Source organism: Sceloporus occidentalis, unplaced genomic scaffold, assembly GCF_023333645.1.
Source record: "Sceloporus occidentalis isolate IW3139 unplaced genomic scaffold, rSceOcc1.0.p SCAF_10, whole genome shotgun sequence".
Classification (NCBI taxonomy): domain Eukaryota; kingdom Metazoa; phylum Chordata; class Lepidosauria; order Squamata; family Phrynosomatidae; genus Sceloporus; species Sceloporus occidentalis.
Window position 1 is genome coordinate 30,607,535 of NW_028316990.1, and position 19,602 is coordinate 30,627,136.

Genomic DNA, 19,602 nt, shown 5'->3' on the forward strand with positions numbered 1-19,602 from the left:
GCCATTGGATCTTTCTGGTAGGTAAGGAGCATGACGGGATTCATGTCCCAAATAAGCCTTGCTCACACGACACGGTCTTCCTGAGCTCTGCATATTTGATCCTGAGTCCTGGTTTGTCCATGTTTCTGGGTTAATCCTTGATCCTGTTTTCCAGTTCGTTCTTTGTGCTGAAGTATTATTTGCTTATGGATGCTGGCTTGTCCCAAGGGCCCTGGCAGCTAGGCAAGGATTCAGCAGACACAGAATTCAACTGGAGACAGTGGTTACATATGCAATCAGGCAAAAGAAGACCCAAAGTAGGAAACTTGGTCAAGGCTGCCTAGGATCTACCCAAAATGACACAGCTGGAAATTCACTTGAAAATCAAGTGGCGCTGTCAAAATGCGATGCTTATATATAGTCATGCTCCTTTCCAAATCTCGAAAGGACATGGCTGCCAAATTATATCTGCTTTGGTTCCGCATGTCAAAATAACTTAATTCATCAATCTGTGTGAATCAAAAAGTGGTGTTTGGTGGGGAGGATATTCTAATCTGAGACTCAGAAAATGCGGCTGTCAAGCTATCTTTCAAACCTATCTTGAAAAGGACAGCTGCAAATGGACTGATGATGCTGTTGCTGCTTCCCTTTTAAACGTTTTATTAATAGACGTTTGTGAAGAATAAAGATGTGTCAGAGTTAAGAGCTAAACGTGGATCGCAAACCATGTAGGACCCTTGGAAGACTGGCACTGCTAACTGTACATTGTGAAGAGAACCGTACGTGAAAGAATTCTAGCTTATAACATTATTAAGATGAAAGAGCGGATAGTGTACTTATCAGATTTAGAGATGACACAAACCTGTGCAGGTCTTCTGCAACATACTCTGAGAGACACAGTGGAATTCAAAATGATCTTAATAAATGGGAGAATCGGAGGATAAACTGAACAAAGACAAATGTAAACCGTAAGCAAGAAAGAAAGAGAGAGAGAAAAAGAAAGATTTAACAACAAGTTCCTTTCCCATCTCTTTGAAGGAAACCAACTAGAGAACGGGTCAAGCCCTGTATCCTGGATAACCAATGGTTTTTTCTCTCCTTCCAAATGAAAAATTTTAATTGCATATTTTTAATATTCATGACTCTGAACCCAAAGGACAAATCAAAGACTTAGATGCATACAGATGGAGAGATACAGCATGCTCCAAATACAGATGAAACATGGACTGAAAGATTCAATGAGCACAACTGGAACCGGACATTCTGGACAGTCTGAACCATCTGGACTTAAATTTCGTCATTGATTAAGAAAACAAACGTTCATATTAATATCCACTAAAGCAGAGGTGGGCAATGGTCAGAGGAAATTTGAGCCGGGGGGGGCCTGACCCACTCCCCAAAATGGCCACGGGCTGCACTTTCCCCACCTCTTCACAGTTTAAAAAGCAAGCTGTTTTAAAAAATAACCACAATAGCACCAAAGAAAGTAACTGCGTGGGAATGTTTTAATTCACTTTGTAAAAGTAGACAAGGATAAGTGCTAGCACATCTTCAAAAGATGTGGGGGGGTGGGGAAACAGATGTATTAACACAGTCAGTAAGGACTAAGGACCACAATACACTGAATGCAATAAAATAACAGAGGAAAATAATATCTAATATTTGCAGGGAAGGGATGTTTGCTAGCTAATGCAAACCTTGCATTTAGTATCAGCGGCCTACTACAATACAACACATTTGTGTTTCTTAGGGGATTATGAGGGAGGCATAAAGGCTTATGAATAAGAGGAAAATGCATGGGAACATTTTGTGAAAGTACTAGACAGGAGAGTTGATATTGGGAGGTTCCTGCTGGAAGGGTTGTATTTAATTCCTATTTTTTACTTGGCTGATCTGGACATGTTCAGTTTTAAGGGAATGGAAATTGTTTTCATTTCATAAGCTGCCCAAGCACTTTGGGATGGGAACGTGGATATGAATATGTCAGAATATGAGTAAACAGACTAATGTACAGTCAGTGCAGGTCCTGCTGTCTGTTTCCACAGTACTGGTCTGTCAATGACAAGGGACAAGGCCTTTTCGGTGTTGGGTTCTATGCCCTGAATATCTGCCTACATCAAAAACAAACTAACAAAATGCAGCAGGTATCCGCTGCTGTTCCATATCATATTATTTTATTTGCTTGCTATAATATTTTAGTGATTTTTAAAAAGGATTTAATGGTTACATTTTAAACAGCATGGTAAGCCCAGTTTGGGATCAAAAAGAGGGATGATAAACCCATTAAAGCTGTGTGTTCCCAAACCTTGGTCCTCCAGATGTTTGGGACTTCAACTCCCAGAGGCCCCAGCCAGTCTAGCCGACAGTCAAGACTTCTGGGAGCTGAAGTCCAAAACATTTGAAAGACCAAAATTTGGGGAACACTGTATTAAAGGAATGAATAACAACAAAAACACCCTGATACTACACTATATACACAAACATCCGGATGCTGAATACTGTATAGCATGACACAACCCAGATCAGAAATTTCTGCCCTGACTGCAGCTAGCATGCTTGAAGTTTTAGCTTTAAATAAAAACAGCCAGAAGACAAACAGGGTCAAAATGAAGTCAGCTCTATAAAGAATGAGATCCCTAGGAAAATGTTGTTCCTCAGCTATTCTGTCCGACTGACTGACTGTATGGAACAAGAAGGCCATTTGTTTTGCCATGGGCTCTTTCCCAGCGGTGCGGTGCCAAAGCTTTAATTTCTCATCATCTCCTGGAGTCTCTCTTCCCTGAGCTTCTCTTTCCTCTACTCTTCCTTCTGGCTTTCTTCTGACCTGTAAAATGCAAACACAGGGAAACCTTTCTAGTATGGTTTGGTCTTTATTTGCATTTAAGGATTTTATCATACCAGCCTGGTGTCCTGCCAGAATCATGCTAGTTTAAGAATGGAAGGATACCATGATCCATCCATTTTTCACACTGCCAAACACTTCGGAGGAAGCAGGGGAATGGGTGATCCTGGTTACCAACCACCTCCTGAAGCCAGGTGCTGTGTGGTTGTGTACACAGCAGGACACACTGGGAAGGTGTTCATGGCCACAACTGCTACAACAGGAAGAAGTAGAACTGTAGCAGAAGGAACTTATTGCACAAAGGCAGTAATAGAATAGCAATGGAACTGAGAGCCTATTGATGCGTTTTGTCCATCAATGAAAAGGTGCACAACAGTTAATGAATGGAATACAAGGCAGCAGCAGGATGGACACAACATTGTGTCATAAGTACCAGCTTGTTAAAATTCCACTTTTCTAGCCAATGAAAAAAAAAATTCATAAGTAATCAGATTCCTGATGTGTTTTTTCAATTAATTATATACCAAAAACATAGAACTGCACTGGGTTTTATAGGAGGCTGGAGTAGATGTCTCTTGCAACCAGTTCCAACTCTATGATTCTATGATGCTATAAACATAAAAAGATTCAGTTGCAATATTTCACATTTTAAAAACACCCCAAATCAATAAGGTATATTTGACAAATTTTACAACAACCAATTTTTCTCTACACACAACCTTCTCTAATCCAGGGTAGGAAATCATGTGGCTGTCTAGATTTTGTTGGACTGCAACGCCCAACATTCTTACCCTTGGCTATGCTGGCTAGGACTGCTGGGAGCTGTAGTTCAGCAACACCTGGCGAAGTCACACTTTGCCCACCTTGATATAATCCATCTAATGAATTAAAGCATCCTATATTTAATTCATCTACATATAGATAAGAGAGTTGTGAAACTTTAACCTCATAAAGCTAGCCATGATTTAGCACTATGTGCACCAGTCTTGGTGAGTCTGCACCATCTGTTGGATGGTGAAAACCTCCATTTCCCCATAGATATCGAGGGAAAAGCAAACACTACTTCCTGTAGCAGTGGTTCCCAACCTTCCTAACGCTGCGACCCTTTAATACAGTTCCTCATGTTGTTGTGAGCCAAACCCATGAAATTATTTTCATTGCTACTTCATAACTGTAATTAAATAGGTGTTTTCCAATGGTCTTAGGCGACCCCCATGAAATTGTCATTTGACCCCCAAAGGGGTCCCAAAGGGGTTGGGAACCACTGTCCTGTAGTGTCAAAACATTTGGGATTTTTTTTTCATGGCAAAGGATACAAAACACTGCAGCACTGAAAAACTGTATATTTTCAAGAAACTCACAGTTTTACTTGGAACTGCACAACATTTTGAAGAACAGCAGCCGTTGTAGGTCTGGCCATGACTATTGTTATTAGTTTGTTATTAGGATTTTTTAAAAAGGGAGGGGGCTGAACAGGAAAAATGAGATGCAAATGGAATCAATAACATGCCAGGGTTTTTTTCACCTTGGATATTCTGCATTGCTGTCTGTGGAAGAATCTTGATGCAACTCTGAACATGGCCCTTCCTTGGCTTCTTCCTTGAGTTTTCTTGAGGGCCTAGCAACACTGTAAGTGCACTTAAGTGGGAAGCACTTTGCATTTGGCTTTGAATCAGTTGGGTTTACTGAAGTCAGACTACTCCATTTCGGGTTGTACTTTCCTCTGACATTCAACGGATCGGCTCCTTCTGAGCTCGGATGATCTGGGCTCCTTCTTTCGTCTGGCGCAGACTGAGACGCCGTTCTACGAAAGTTACGAAGCTGTTGCAGCAGAAAGCTTTTCCCGGTGCAATCCTTGCTAAATGAGAGAGAGGACTTATTTTGTTGCTTCTTCTAAAGTACTACTTAAGGCCATCTTTTGGGATACAGAGCCATTTCAGGATAGCCCACAAGATTAAAAACCATAACCAATAAACATTAATAAAATCAATGATAAAAGCAGACAACCCTCCCAAAAAACAGTCAAATGTAAAAGTTATTGTTATCATGCTGTTACAAACACAATTTAAGCAAAGGCCCAAGAAATGAGTCACAAAATCCTTCTGGCTGTCTACTAGTGCTTGTTTTCAGTCGATATCTGCCTGCCCTACAATGGTGAATTCTAGCATTATATGGTCACTTCCCTCTGTTCCTCTCCTTGTTAACAATTTCATTGTCCAGAAGAGTGAGGAGGCAATAAGGGAATGACATCTTAGAACCATCCTAACCACCAGTTAAGAAATGGCCAGTGGAGTCGGGTTAATAGGCAGGAGCTGGCATGGGAATGACCAGTGTTACAGTAAGTGATAACACCAATGGCTGTAAAACTGCAAGGCTGTGCGTCTGTCATGATATCATGCAAGTGCAGAAAAAGCACAGAATGTGATTTTTGGATACAGAGTTGAGATCCCTGGGAATCTCAGAGCCACATGGCACATTATGATTTTATGAGTGTAATGTGTGCATAAGACAAGCATGTCTGGAAACATTCATGAAACAACTTGACTTGTCTGCAGCACTCTGGGTATGTACCTAGTGGCAAATGTAGGTTTGCAGCCAGCCAGTTTACCGACACTTGTACATTTCTGTGTCTGCTAATCTTTCTTGGGATTGCAGAGGTGTCAGTGTCTGGAAAACACATGTAATCCCTGTCATGTTAACACTTCCAGAAAACGTGAAGCATCATTATTCGGTACCGTGATGGCTGGAGAAGCTCATTCATTTTGTCTTCCATTTTTTCCAAGTCTGTCATGTCTGTATCTTCCTCCTCCTCCTCTGTGGAGCTGTCACTCAAGCTGCAAAATGAACAAGAAATCTCATTACTGTAGTTGAAGGCTTGGGAAATTTCCTCAATTCAGTTTCAGAAAGGTTCTCGGTGGTGCATTCAGCACAGCTGAAGGCCAGAACAGCAGCATATTTTACCATGATGCTCAAATGGCCAGTAAGTAAACCTTAAGAGAAGCATTTCAACCTTTCCGAATAGGGAAAAAAACTGTACGAAACTTGGGAAATTATTCACTTTAAATACATTTCATATCCTCTCTTTCAGTATAGGTGCTTTTCTGCAAAGAAATGAAGGTTACATAAATTGGCACAAGCACTCGAATTCTTCAGCTGGTCAACAGCATAGAAAATAAACTTGGACGTTACTTCTTGACATATGAATAATTAAGACAAATCCACGTAAATAACCTTCATATCATCCCTCTTGATATCGCTTTGTTATTGTTGTTTGCTGTCAAGTCATTTCCGACTTATGGCGACACTAAAGCAACCCTATCACAGGGGTTTCTGGGACTGAGAGTATGTGAGCCAAGACCACTAAGTGGGTTTCCATGGTCGAGTGGGGAATTGAACCCTGGCCTCCAGAGTCATAGTCTGATGTTCAAATCACTACATCCTGCTCTCTCTCTCTCTCAATCTCTCTCTCAATCTCTCTCTAAATGTCAACATAGGTGTCTTTCTACAAAAATAAAGGAAGAGTAACATAACTGGTGCAAGCTAGCATTAATCTCTAATAGGAAACATTGCCTTTAATATTTTCATTTTCATTTTCTGCTGCAGTAATGCACCAGGATCCAAACAGTTTCAAAAATTAAATATCCCCGTAACTGATTAAAAGAACCCAACCCCAGCTGAATTGCCAGCCAATGTTCTAATTCGTTCATCTCCCATCTAAAGTGATTAAAGCTCACGGCCATTTCCGACTTAATTCTTCCACTGGAAATCAAAGGATTTGGCTCTATTTGACATGTTTCTCGTGTGGAAAGAAAGAAGCGCTGCAAAGCTGGGGAAGGGTGTGTGAGGTTGCCTCATGCCAAGAAAACACAAATAATGGGAAGATGGCTGGAAACAATCACTAAAGCAAAAGGCAAGGACCTGTTGTTGTTGTTGTTGTTGTTTTAAAAACCACAATAACATATACTCAGACATATGTGCAAACAATCAAAAAGATAAAACCCACCAAGCTCAGGATGCTGAAACGTACAGTATAGTTTACAAAGCAGCCCAAATGGATAATCCAGACAATCCAATTAATTTTCAACTGACCAGCTCAAATTTCCAAGTAGACAATCCAGCTCTTCCTGACAGTTCTAGGATATGTTATTGCTTCAGAACGGACATGTACTGAAATGTAGCTTAAACCGAGCGAATTACTCTATCCAACTAGTATCTCAGTTGGTCTAGAGCAGTGATGGCGAACCTATGGCACGCGTGCCAGAGATGGCACTCAGAGCCCTCTCTGTGGGCACATGTGCCATCGTCCCTGGACAGAATTTGCCAGAGTTTGTTATTAGAAAGCCAGAGGGACATGGCACTTTGCAATAAATAAGTGGGTTTTGGGTTGGAGTTTGGGCACTTGGCTTCTAAAAGGTTCACCATCACTGGTTTAGAGCTTAGAAATGTTAACATTACTTTTTGGGATCCCAGCTTCCCTTAACTTGCCAGCAGGTTGGGAGATTCTGGGAATGATATTCAAAAATGGATATTCCCAAGCTCTGGACTCAAATGGACTCATCAGAGAACTGACTCCAGACATCTTTCTTTTTCAAATGTTCTTGTGTCTTTTAACTGGAGGTTCATTTCACCTTAAACCCACTGTGCCCTCCCACTGAGCCATGTGCACCATCTTTTTAAAACAAAGAGCAGTTCCAGTATTGTATCTGCAAGCCCTGCTCCCTTGTTTGTTGCTGACCCAAAAGGTGGAATTAAAATATCCCACATGAACAAAATGAGGACGTTCACCTATTCCTTCCTTTCAGTTTCCAAATCATCACAGTGAATATAAAGGTTGCTTTTGCTTTTTAGTTACCTCTAGTTCCACGAACATCCCCCATATCATGTCTGGGTAATTACCTTTCCTCTTCATCAGCTAACAATTCAGGCTTCTGGGAAATGGTGTCCCTTAAATCAATGTACACAGTTGGTGGTTCTGGAGCCCATTGCAATTCCACTGGACTCAGGCTTTGATCGTTGGTCAGTGGCGCTAGAATGGGAACATCTCTGAGAATATAAATGGCTGTGTCACTGGAGTATCCGACTATCCATCTTCAAACAATAAGGCACAAAATAATTTCATTGGCCTGTTACAGATAGCCAAAATAAAGCTGCTTCGAGTCACAGTGGAGGTATGGTGTTTCAATGATGCATGCGTCCTAAGAGTCCAGAAATCGCACCAAAGCTACGCTCCAGCCCTAAGGACTGGAGCGTGGCTTTGGTGTGGCTTCTGGACTCTTGCATCATTGAAACACCATACCTCCACTGTGACTCGAAGCAGCTTTATTTTGGCTGTCTGTAACAGGCCCTTGTTATTAGAACTGCTTTTACAATACTATTCCTGCATTAGGTTTTGCACACTGGTGAAGAAGGCATCTCCTGTAATGTTTTGTCCATAAAAGCCATGTTGGCACTGCGCATTTAAACCAGCTTCAAACCATAGCTAACACTGGAAGGATTGGAAGTGCAGGTGTGGTCACAGATGTGCTATGGAGGCATGAGTGGGGAGCTGTGGAACTGCAGATATTTTTGGATTTCCTATTGTTGTTAATGGCCCTTGACTCGACCCTACTTTGTGGCGACCCTGTGGATGAGACATCTTTTGGGCTACAGTCTGCCAATCATAGCACATCATTACTCGTACTGATTAAAACTAATGGCATGTGTAGTCCAACAATATGCGAAGAGCCACAATTGCCCATCCCTCAGCTAGAGGTAGGGGGTGCATCTACATTGTAGGAATAGTGCAGTCTGACACCATTTTGTAGCCCCGTCCTATGGAATCCCAAGATCTGAAGTTTTACAAGGTCTGTAGTCTTCCCTGCCAAAGAGTGCTCATAAAACTACAAATGCCAAGATTGTGTAGGATGGAGGGCAGTTAAAGCGGTGTCCAACCGCATTATTTCTACAACGTAGATGTACCCAGGGCAACGCAGAACATTGAGGTCGAGGATAGTAATTGACGGTTGAAAGTGTCAGATGCAAAGGCAGAGAGGAGTCCCAATTCAAGGTGCAAGAGAGCAGACAGAACCCTCACCACTGACACAAATTGCTCAGGCTGAGAAACTACTCAGATGTGACAGTTTTATAAGACTGGGACTGTTCAGATAAGAACGGGCCCTGGAAAGTCACCAGTGGGTCTACCAAAAAAACTACACGTTCTCGCCCATTTGGTCTAAAGAAAAGGTTCATATCATGCTTTCGAAGTGAACTGCTGGTGGTAGCATAGAAAGGAGGTTGCACTACACTTGCTAAACTATACTAAGGGGAAAAGCCCTGTCTAAGTATAAGGGGGGGAAAACTCAAGCCAGCCTAGACATCACTGTTTCTTAGACAATTATAAAAATCAACATCAGAGGCACATAAAAGCAAACTCTGACCTACCTCCCATCTCCCTGGCACTCACTAAAGTGTGGCAGCCTGGCAAGGCACCTTCTGCGATGTGCAAAAAATGCCCTGGACTGCTCGAGGGACAACTCTTCCAGCTTTCCCATGAGCTTTGCTTGTGACATAGCCCTGGAGTTTTCTGGCGGTGCAAAAGAGAAGACAACTACTTAGTCTTGCTGATAAAAGGCATTTCTCCAGTTACGATGGAACCAGCATGCTGGCAACTAGGTAACTAAAACTGGCATCCTTCACGTGTCGATTACAACTTCCAATATAGTAGTCCAATGTGTCAACTAGGGATGGTGAAAGTTACAATCAAACATGTTGGGAATGTGAGGGAAGGCTGCTGCAAGGAGTCACTGTCTTTGCTTTTACTCCCATAAATGTTCACATAGCCAAATGCAGAAGATGAAGAGTTAAGGGATGATTCCACCTCGGGTCACATAAATATGTTAGGCCTGAGTGCATGAGAGGACTGGCAGTTTTTATTTCAGAGAAAGAGTAAATAAAGCATGAGAAAGATGCTTGTGGCTTTAGGCTACTAAAATGAGTATCCTGAAAGCAATAAATCCCGTTGTTCCCACTCCTGTGTCCACAATGATAGCTGTTCATTGATAGCTTTCCCCACTTATTTTTCACTCCCTCCCATGAAGAAATGAAGTATGGATTATTTATCAACTTACATTGATAAATTGCATTTATAACTCCGTTTAACCTATTTTGACTCTGAATTTCTATACGGAAATCTTGGCAGTTAAGTGTTATAGCCAGGAAGGTTAGGACTCAAATCTGGAATGACTTTTCAGCTTGCTTTTCTCAAATCCACCTTGTGTCCTCATAGATCTCCGCTGTGTTTCAGCATCTGGGAAAGGCAAATTATGTTTCTTAATTTACCGTGGTACATTGAAGGAAAAGCAGGTTCTCCTGTCCAACTTGTATGATCGGTTTGCTTCTCTAGGTCCTGAAGAACTTTGTCTAGATCCCACTTCTCAATCTCCTGAAACAAGAAATGCTTGTGACTGAAGAGGCACAACTGTAAAATGAACACAGGGGGGTCTATACTGGATCAGGTCTATCCAGTTCACAGTGAGATGCTTTCGGGAAACCTACAATCTATAATCTCTGGGATAAAAACGTCTCATCAGAAGATAATGTACAGCTTTATTCTCCATGAATTTACCTAATCCTCCTTTGAAGCTATCCAAGCTTGCAGCTATCACTATCGCTTGTGCTAGCTAAAGTGCTGCTTTAACTCTGTACTAGATCAACTTAGGCTCGTGTAACAAAGGCATGCATTTTGTGTTTTTGTGCAATGAACTTCTGTGATGCTATGCAGAATATGTAGCCATGCATTCTCTCTTTTACTGATATCCTGCCCAGTTTTGTTGAAGACATGGTTGCTCCCTACAATGAACTGGCCAGGTGTTGTGCTTTTGCCAGCAAAGGCAGCTGCATACAGGGCAACCACACAACTGAATGGTTGCTGAAAAAGGGACTTCCAGGTGGTGAGTGGTATCCTTTTTTTATTGCTGAGCTTTTCTAATTGTGTTTTAAAATTATAATGCTTGTGTCCTTATCTGTAATTTTTTCCTAGTTAATGTGTGTATACTCATGTGTAAGTCTAGAAATTGTAGTCTAAAAATTGAACCAAAAAATCTAAGTCGACTTATCCATGGGTCAATGTAAGTACTATACTTTAACTCTCATACAAATAGAAACCATCTCCCGGTGAAACACAAGAGTATAATCTTCCTGGAAGCACTAACCTTCCTCTATTCTCTCATCCATCTATCCATCAGCGTGAACACAAACAGTTATGCCTCCTGCAATTTGGTCAGTTCTTTGGCACTGTTTTCCCTTTTGATCCTTTGTTACATGACCCTTACTCTTGACTTATCCATGGGTCATATCGAAATCCATCATTTTGGAACCTAAACCTGCCCTCAACTTATACATGAGATTGACTTATAGTCGAGTACATACAGTAAACTCCTCATGAGCCATTTTGTGACCCAGTTTTAGGAGAAATGTGGGCTATAGATCAAATAATAGCTCAAAAAGTAAAAGGAAAGGAGAGAAAGTAGGCTGCTATTGACATGATTACATTTATGCGCTCCTTTAAAAAAGCAAAAGAAGCCTCTAAAATGCTAAAGAAAGTTATTCATTTGCAAATACACTTTTAATTCCCGATGGTGCCATAGATGTTTCAAGTATTACTCACTCTTCGCAAGAGGCACTTGTCTTTTCTTATCTCCTGAACGAGGAGCTCTTGTGCCTTTTGGGCAAGCAGTTAATTCATGTTAGATTGGCTAGGTTCACATGTAATGGGAAACCAAATCTTGGCCTGTTACAGACTGCCAAAATAAAGCTGCTTTGGGTCTCTTTGGAGGTATGCTATTTAAATGGTGCATGGGTCCTAAGAGTCCGGAGGTCGCGCCAAAGCCACACTCCATTCCTAAGCACTGGAGTGCAGCTTTGGTGCAGCTTCCGGATTCTTAGGATGCATGCATCATTTAAACAGCATACCTCCAAAGAGACCCGAAGCAGCTTTCTTTTGGCAGTCTGTAACAGGCCCTTGTGGCTTAAGGCAAGAAATACACAAGCTCTGTGTGTATGCGGCATGCCTGCTCTCACTTAATTCCTCCCTTTCTATAAGCAAGAATACAAACCAGAATTCAGAACATACGAACCTCCAGCCCTGCATCTTGTTATTCAGCCACCCAAGAATTACGGTTAAGAGCATCTAGACTAGCCAAAATGGAAAGCAGTTTCAAATCCAAGTCTTATGAATTGTGGCTTATAGGTTTATGAAGTTTGGCATCTCTAGAAGTGCTTACTGATACTTAATGAACTGCATATAGTGGGAAATTATTTTACGCCATTAATATTGTCTTGTTTTGCCACTCCCATGCGCTTTACCACTCACAAAACTGAAGGCACATAAAGAAAGGAGCTGTGTGGGGTGCCTAGCACTTGCTCATGGATTGGTAAACCAGGTGTAAACTGCTGGGAGGGGTTCAAACCCTATCCTCGTGGCTTTGGTTTGAATGAAGAGCGCCCCTTTCTGATCCTTTTTAAAGGCAGGAATACATTTTATTTTACAAATCGTGGAATTCGAGTATTTCTAGTGAATGAAAAATGCATAGGCAGATCAGTATAATGTAACAATTAAATAACCGTCAAGTTAACAATTGGAAATGGCTCGTGTAAAGTGCTATGTGCACTGATGTGCACTGCATAAATAAATGACAACGATAACAACAATTACATAAAAAATGTAAATGCTGAAAGTAATGCTACAGCTGCTTTTCTCAGAATCTCTTATCCTCTCCTGCCCCCTATCCATGTTGATGGTCCTAATGCACCACACGAGAGCCAGAGCATTGGACTATGACTCTGGAAATCAAGGCTCAGTTCTCTGCTTAGCTATGAAAACCCACTGGCTGACCTTAGATGAGTCACACACTCTCAGCCCCCGAAAACCCTGTGATGGATTCACCTTAGAGTCGCCATCAGCTGAAAAAGACTTGAATGCACACAACAAACCGCTTTCTGTCTCTTCTCCCCAGGTCACTCCAACCTCATTGTGTTTGCTACCACATCGGGTTTGCTACCTAGCTCAGCATAATGTGTGAACTGACCCAAAGTCTCCCAGGTCCCTTCCTAGCTGAGTGAGGATTAGAATAAGTGCAAGTCTAACATTCTTCTCTGTTATACATCACCAGGTTATAGGTGTACAGGCAAACCACTGTTTTATGCTGTTTGCCTGTTTCCTATCTCCTCTGTGCTTTCATTTCTATGATAGAAAGCTATGTTTCTCAAACTATGATTTTATGATTAGGCCACTTTGATGGGCTAGCCATGCTCCCCACCAAATGTAGGAGAACTACACCTCTTCTAACACCCCTGTCCCCCACTGGGACCATGGGGGTTCAATTTCTCCCCTCACCGGCACAATTCAGGCCCAGGAACTTTATTTGCCCCCCACAAAGAACCTAAAACTGACCGTTTTCATAATGTGAACTGTTCCGATCATGCTTTTCTGTTTTTCATACTACAGCCTGGGTCTCGGTTCTAAATTGACAGTTTCAGGGCACTCGAGAAAAGCTTTTATAAGTCTTAAGAAGATGTGAACTGCCAATTACAACTACACAGCATCCGAGTTACAACAGATGCGTAAATTCAGCCCTTTCATTTCGATCCAGAACTGTCAGCGCTGAAAGCTAATGCAGTTTCCATTGTGATAATCTCCTTTGTCTGTTGCGCCATCTCAAAGGGGGCTCTCTGTGCTGCTTCCTGGCTGATAAACCTCAAAGGAGTCAAGAAACCTCTGATTAGCGCTGGCTTTAGCATGGCAAGTTTTGCTGTTGGCATTCATCAGATATTCCAATTTAATTTGCAACATTAGAGATAATCGCGGCTTGGCAAAGGCTGTAAGCGATTCGCTGGTTCAAGCAACCCCCCCAAGAAGCGGGTAAGAGATGGAGAAGGCAGGACAATATAAACTGCCTTCGGTACCAGAACTGAGGCTGCTTTCTCTAAGGAGCAGAACAAATATACTTAAGTTACGCAATTGCTACGGCTGCGTGGGGTGAATAATACTTGGATCCTGCTGTCAAGCATTCTTTGGGAGTAAAAGAAATACTTCAGTGACTAGGTTTGCAAGCTCTGAAAGAAGCCTTCGCCACTTGAACCTGCACTTCAGCCATAGATTTACTAGTCTGGGTGCTCTTGCCAGATTTCCTACAGTGGCATTGTCCCCTCTGTTGTTTCATCCGGTGACATCTTCTCCTATGAGGAGAGAACAGAGGAATAGGTGGGCACAGCTCCATCATGCCTTAACTCCAGAAGTGGATGAAATGTCGTCGGTCACCGCATCCCATGCGCCACTACTGTGGCCTGAGAGAGAGAGAAAATGGGCACTATCTGCCAGACTTAATCCCCCCATCCCTCCTATTCCCTTTTCCTTATGTTTTCTGTCTTATATAGACTGTAAGCCTGAGGCAGCGAACTGTCAAATTAATTATTTGTAAGCTGCCACCCTGGGAGCCTTTTTTGCTGGAAGGCAGGGTAGAAATACTCTAAATAAATAAATATCAGGCTGTGTTTTGAGGCGGACATAGTGAGCATCAAAAGCCCCGTGATATGTCCGCCTCTTGTGTGGGAAGAGAACTGTTCTGTATCTGCCAGAACCTCCCTCTTGTACCTCTGACAAAACTTGGTGGTGGCTCACCTTTGGCTTTCTCTGAGGCTGCGACAGTGTGACTTGCCCAAGGTCAGCCAGTGGGTTTCCACGACCGAGCATGGATTTGAACCCTGGCCTCCAGAGCATGCTGGCTGTCAACGTACGGCAGCTACTGCACCAAAAGAGTAGCAGCGCATTGTCTCCTTGGAATTCTGGAATATAAGATTACTTTGCTAGTGTTTAATTAAAAGAACGCTTCATGTTCTCTTGGCCTGGGCTTATCTGTTAGCTGGAATCAGCGGGTATTTGGAAGAGGCTGGGAGACAGCCAACATGACAGGAGCATTGTTGCCTGCGGTGAGCGCATGCATTCCCCTGCTGATATCCCTGATCAAAGAGAAAATCTTGAAAAACGCCATCAGTAAACCACTGCGGGATGAGTGTGGTCACCACAGCTATTGTCCAATCAATGTCCAATCTCCAGCCTTTATCTGTCTGAACAATTTAATGTTCAAGCTAAAATGTTCTATTAATATTATGCATATTTGGAGCTTCTTCTCCAATGACGGCAACAGGTCTCCTTTGTGTCATCAACCGCCGATGACAAAGAAAACACAGAGAGGTTGTTTTGAAGAGGAAAAGAGAATGATATTACCATGCATACCTTGAAGGCAAACAATGTCAGCTCTCTGGGGTGTTCAGCTGAAATGCCTCCCGGCTCTCTTTCTGTCTCTGCCATTCTTTTAAAATCCTTGTTACCGTCTTTTGGTTGCACATGACCTATATCTCCGGAAGGGGACCCCAATGTTGCCTTGGAGAGTATTTTCGTTTCTATTAGCTTCCTTCGCTCCTTTATGCTGCTGTTTAATATCAGAAAAGGTGCCTCTTCCACAGATGGTGACGGATCAGACAGCGATCTCACAGAACCTCTATCTTTCTTAACTGCCTCTCCAGGTTTTGGTTCGCTTGCGGAGAATTCTGAAGCAGCCATGGCTTGCTGGCTTGGTCTTTCCTCCGCAAGAAGACCAAAGCAATCACTGCTTAGTAATACATGTTCCATTGGCACAGACTGAGAGACAGGCTTGTCTTTCTGAGAAGGTGGACCTCCTTGATCTCCATTCTGGACTTCTGGTGGATGCCTCATAAATGCAAAGGTGTTCTAAAAGTGCAGGAGAAACAGCAGTCACATTTCGGTGGCAAAAATTAATATCCTAATCATAAATATTCTAAATGAGATGGACTAAATGAGACACTGATGATACGGTGAGGTGTTAATAACTGCATGTAGGGTTCCACAAATAAAAATGTAAGAGTTTGTTGGTTCAAAACATTAAATCTCCAAACGTTCTTCACCAATCGCTTTGAATACACGCATGTTTTTATATACATATACCTGCTATTATATAGATGTCACACCTGTGACAGGTAAAAATATGGGTTTTGGAAAAACAGCGCCATCTGTTAGACGTAACAGCAACACACACAATACTCAATATTTGATTGGCGTTTGCAATCAACATCAACAAAGCTCAGGGCCAATCTTTAGCATTGTGAGGTTTAGAGCTAGACACGGATTGCTTCTCATATGGACAGTTATATGTTGCATGTCCTAGAGTCGGCAAACCACAAACCTGGAATATCAATATCCAATATGGAGAATTTTGTTCATTTTGAGTATCTGTTCCACTTCCTATTTTCCTTCCATGTTTCTCTATTGGGCCCAATGAAGATATTACACTGTTGAAGTTGAAATCAGCGGCTGGATAAAATCACTGACCTGCAAGTGTGTTTCTTCCAGAGGAAGGTCTTCGAGTTCCTCTGACAAGTCAGGAATCAGGTTGGATTGATCTCGCTGGAAGATGAAAAGCTCCTCGTCGTCTTCACCATCAGACTATCAAAGGTAGAGAGATACTGAATGAAATTATTTCCACCTTGTACTGGGATTAACCCCCTTTTTAATAGTAAATCTAACTAGTCATATATAAAGTTATGAAGTTGAGCACACTTATTTCTTTGTGAACATCTATGGTGCGCTAAACTATTTTTTAGAGAGAGGGAACAATAAAGAAAATGGAAAGCAGATTAGGGTAAACGCCATAGAATAGGATTAAAAATGCTCTTAACTCCATTTATGCTTTGACGCACTCTGTTTATGCTAAAATGCGCAATGTCTGGCCTCAGTTTGAATTATCATCTCCAGTCACCTAAGGCAAGTTAGCAGTCTTACGACTTAATCCCATATACTCTTTTGTTTTACGGTGCATGAGAGAAAAAACATTTTGCCATCGAAAACAGCTTTTCTAGGAATCTCTGTGGCTGGATCCGGAAATAATCCGGGTTGACGCCACTTTAACTGCCATGGGCTCAATGCTATGGAGTCCTGGGAATGGTAGTTCTGCGGGACATTTAGCCTTCTTTGTCAGAGAGCTCTGCTGGAAGTTAAAGTGGTGTCTACCTGGATTATTTCTGCGGTGCGGATGCAGCCTGCGCCATGTCTTTCCAACCAGGTGCTCTCCAGGTATCTTGCGCCACTACTCCCAGTACTATCAATGGTCACGCTGGCTGGGAATGATGGGAGTTGCCATAAACTGTGCTGTCTGTAGCGGTGGGAGTCCAGCGCATCTGGAAGGGGCAAGGCTTGAGAAAGCAACAACTCTGAGGGATCGTATGATTTGCTACAACGCCAAGAGAACTGAAAATGGAGACCAGGACTTACTACGAATATATCTGAGTCCATTGAGGGGATCTGATCCTTAACTGCAGACAGGAACGTCCCCCATTGGAAAGGAGCTATCACTAGCTCATAGGGATCCTCTTCTTCCTTATTCTGATACTCCGATGCCATTGGAAGTGGTGTCTATATACAAGCTATTCAGCTGAGCTCCAGGGCACAGCACTAAAGAAAAGGGCAGAGTAACCAGAAAGCAGGAATGTCTGCATAGAAAGGCAGAGGGTCTTAGGCTTGGAAAGTCCACCGGAACGGTCTTCTCGCTTCTCAGCGTCTCATGGCATCCCTGTGTGAGACAGTTGCATTGTTAGAATTGGGGTAAGAGCATATACAATCCTTTGAGTTCCTTGCAGGAGGAATAGGGCGCATGTGCGTATGTGGTTGCGCCAGTTCCTTCCTCTAAAACACAGCCTACTCTGATTTAGATTTCCTGCATGGCAGAACTGGGTCGCCCTTGTGGTCTCTTCCAATTCTATGGTATTCATTGTCTGTCTCTCCATCCAAGTACAAAGCAGGGCTGGCCCTGCTTAGCTTCAAATGTCTGAGTCCCTGTCCCAGGAGGAAGGTGGGATATAAAATAAATAATAATAATAATAATAATAATGATATCAGATGGGGTCTAGTGCCTCTATTTACAAGAATAGGATTGTAGAGCAAATCCCGGGATTGCATAGCGTGGACCTACAGAACTTAAAGTGGTGCCAAACCGCATTATATCTACGATGTAGATGCACCCTTGTGAACATTACTCCTTGGGCGGGTCACGCTCTCTCGGCCTCAGAGGACGGCCATGGCAAAGCCAGTCTGAAGGGACCGGCCGAGAAAATACTACATTCAGCTAAAAGGTAAAGGTGTTCCCCATTGGCAAGGCTGCCAAGTTGAGTCCAGCCATAGGGAGAATATACTTCTCCTGATGCAGCCTAGAATCGCATTGGCCTTTTTAGCTGCACTGTGGGCTCATGTTCAACTTGTGGTCTACTAGGACTCCTAGATCCCTTTTAGTCTCCTTATCCAGGTGTCGCCCATCCTATCTCTCTCTCTCTCTCTCTCTCTGTATATATGTATATATATATATATATAGAGAGAGAGAGAGAGAGAGAGAGAGAGAGAGAGAGAAAGACTATTACTTCCCTTGATCTAGACACTATACTTCTAAAGACCCAGCCTAGGATCGCATTGGCCTTTTTAGCTGCCGCATCACACTGTGGGCTCATGTTCAACTTGTGCTCTACTAGGACTCCTAGATCCCTTTCATAGTCTCCTTATCCAGGTGTCCCCCAATCATTAAATCAATACTTTTTATTAATGAATAATAATAATAATAGCCAAAGGATCTCCAAATGCATCTGAGGAAGTGGACTGAGGTCTGGGAAAGGCCATGCTGCCACTTTTTTCCTTCGGTGAGTCTCAAAGGGGCTGCAAGGCCTCTCTGCAAAGGGAAGGTGGCAACCATGGCAACATGACGTCACGAGGCCACGCCCACCGGAAGGAGGGGTGCCGAGGCGTCTGTTGCCATGCCAACCGGACGCTAGTCTGCGCTCCCCTCGTTCTCCACAGCCGCCCTCAGCGGAGCCAAATCGCCCGCACAGTGCCCTCACCGAGTCATCATCCCTTCCTTTCCCACAAACGACGCGCCTTCCCTGAGAACGGCCTTTCTGTCTCCCTCCAACCGGCCCTCTGTCCCTAACGGCGAACAAGCCCCGCCCCTCGCCCCGCCCCTCGCCCCGCCCACTTCTCCTCCAGGTCCTGGCAGCTAATAAACCACCATCCTAACTCTCACTATGACTTATATGCTTTAAAACTCCCTTTAAAAAACTCCACGTCACACTTCTATAGATATATAACGGCCTGTCTTTGCTAGGAAAGGGAAAAAAAGCGTCCTTACTCTCATTCCCTCATTTTTCCTTTCCTCTCACTCCTGCCGAGACCTAGCTGGAGAGAAGCGCACTCTCATTGGTTGGTTTTCCCTGGGGGGCGGGGCCGAGGCGAGAAGCGCACGGTGATTGGTTTGTTTTTCTATAGAGGTGGGGCCAAGGCGCGTTGGGCGGTTGGAGGAGGAGGGGCCAAGGCGAGAATCGCACTCTTATTGGCTGGTTTTGCTTGGAGAAGCCAAGGCGCGTTGGAGAAGGCGGGGCCAAGGCGAGAAGCGCGCTCTTGTTGGTTGGCTTTGCTAAGGAGGCGGGGCCAAGGCGTGTTGAAGGAGGCGGAGCCAAGGAGAGAAGCGCACTCTTGTTGGTTGGCTTTGTTAAGGAGGCGGGGCCAAGGCGCATTGAAGGAGGTGGGGCCAAGGCGAGAAGCGCACTCTTATTGGTTGGCTTTGTTAAGGAGGCGAGGCTAAGGTGCGTTGAAGGAGGAGGGGCCAAGGCGAGAATCGCACTCTTATTGGCTGGTTTTGCTTGGAGGAGCCAAGGCGCGTTGGAGAAGGCGGGGCCAAGGCGAGAAGCGC

The 19,602-nt window shown here is 43.3% G+C and overlaps 1 protein-coding gene across 4 annotated transcripts; it reads right to left on the reverse strand.

Moving 5' to 3' along the window:
* Positions 1–1,476: 1,476 nt before the first annotated feature.
* On the reverse strand, positions 1,477–19,283 carry DNAAF8 (dynein axonemal assembly factor 8). 4 transcript variants are annotated; one of them, XM_089540805.1, is made up of 10 exons: positions 19,042–19,283; positions 17,145–17,442; positions 16,206–16,319; positions 15,084–15,587; positions 10,139–10,241; positions 9,242–9,383; positions 7,718–7,864; positions 5,557–5,655; positions 4,347–4,679; positions 1,477–2,803 (listed from the first exon to the last, which is right to left on the reverse strand). In XM_089540805.1, exons 2-10 carry the CDS (start codon positions 17,271–17,273, stop codon positions 2,776–2,778), a joined length of 1,599 nt encoding a protein of 532 aa, XP_089396931.1. In that variant the 5' UTR covers positions 17,274–17,442; positions 19,042–19,283; the 3' UTR covers positions 1,477–2,775. The 4 variants fall into 4 exon arrangements, with proteins under 4 accessions (XP_089396931.1, XP_089396932.1, XP_089396930.1 ...); XM_089540806.1 differs by lacking the exon at positions 19,042–19,283 and adding an exon at positions 18,755–18,838 and having other exon boundaries at positions 15,093–15,587; XM_089540804.1 differs by lacking the exon at positions 19,042–19,283 and adding an exon at positions 18,755–18,838.
* Positions 19,284–19,602: the final 319 nt, after the last annotated feature.

Excerpts from the sequence above, each read along its gene's own strand:
- DNAAF8 (XM_089540805.1), bottom strand. The coding sequence starts at position 17,273 with ATGGCATCGGAGTATCAGAATAAGGAAGAAGAGGATCCCTATGAGCTA. Across the intron at positions 16,320-17,144 it reads TGGACTCAGATATATTCGTA|TCTGATGGTGAAGACGACGA; the intron begins GTAAGTCCTGGT and ends TACCTTTGATAG. Across the intron at positions 10,242-15,083 it reads TTGCCTTCAAGGTATGCATG|GAGATTGAGAAGTGGGATCT; the intron begins GTAATATCATTC and ends TTCTTGTTTCAG.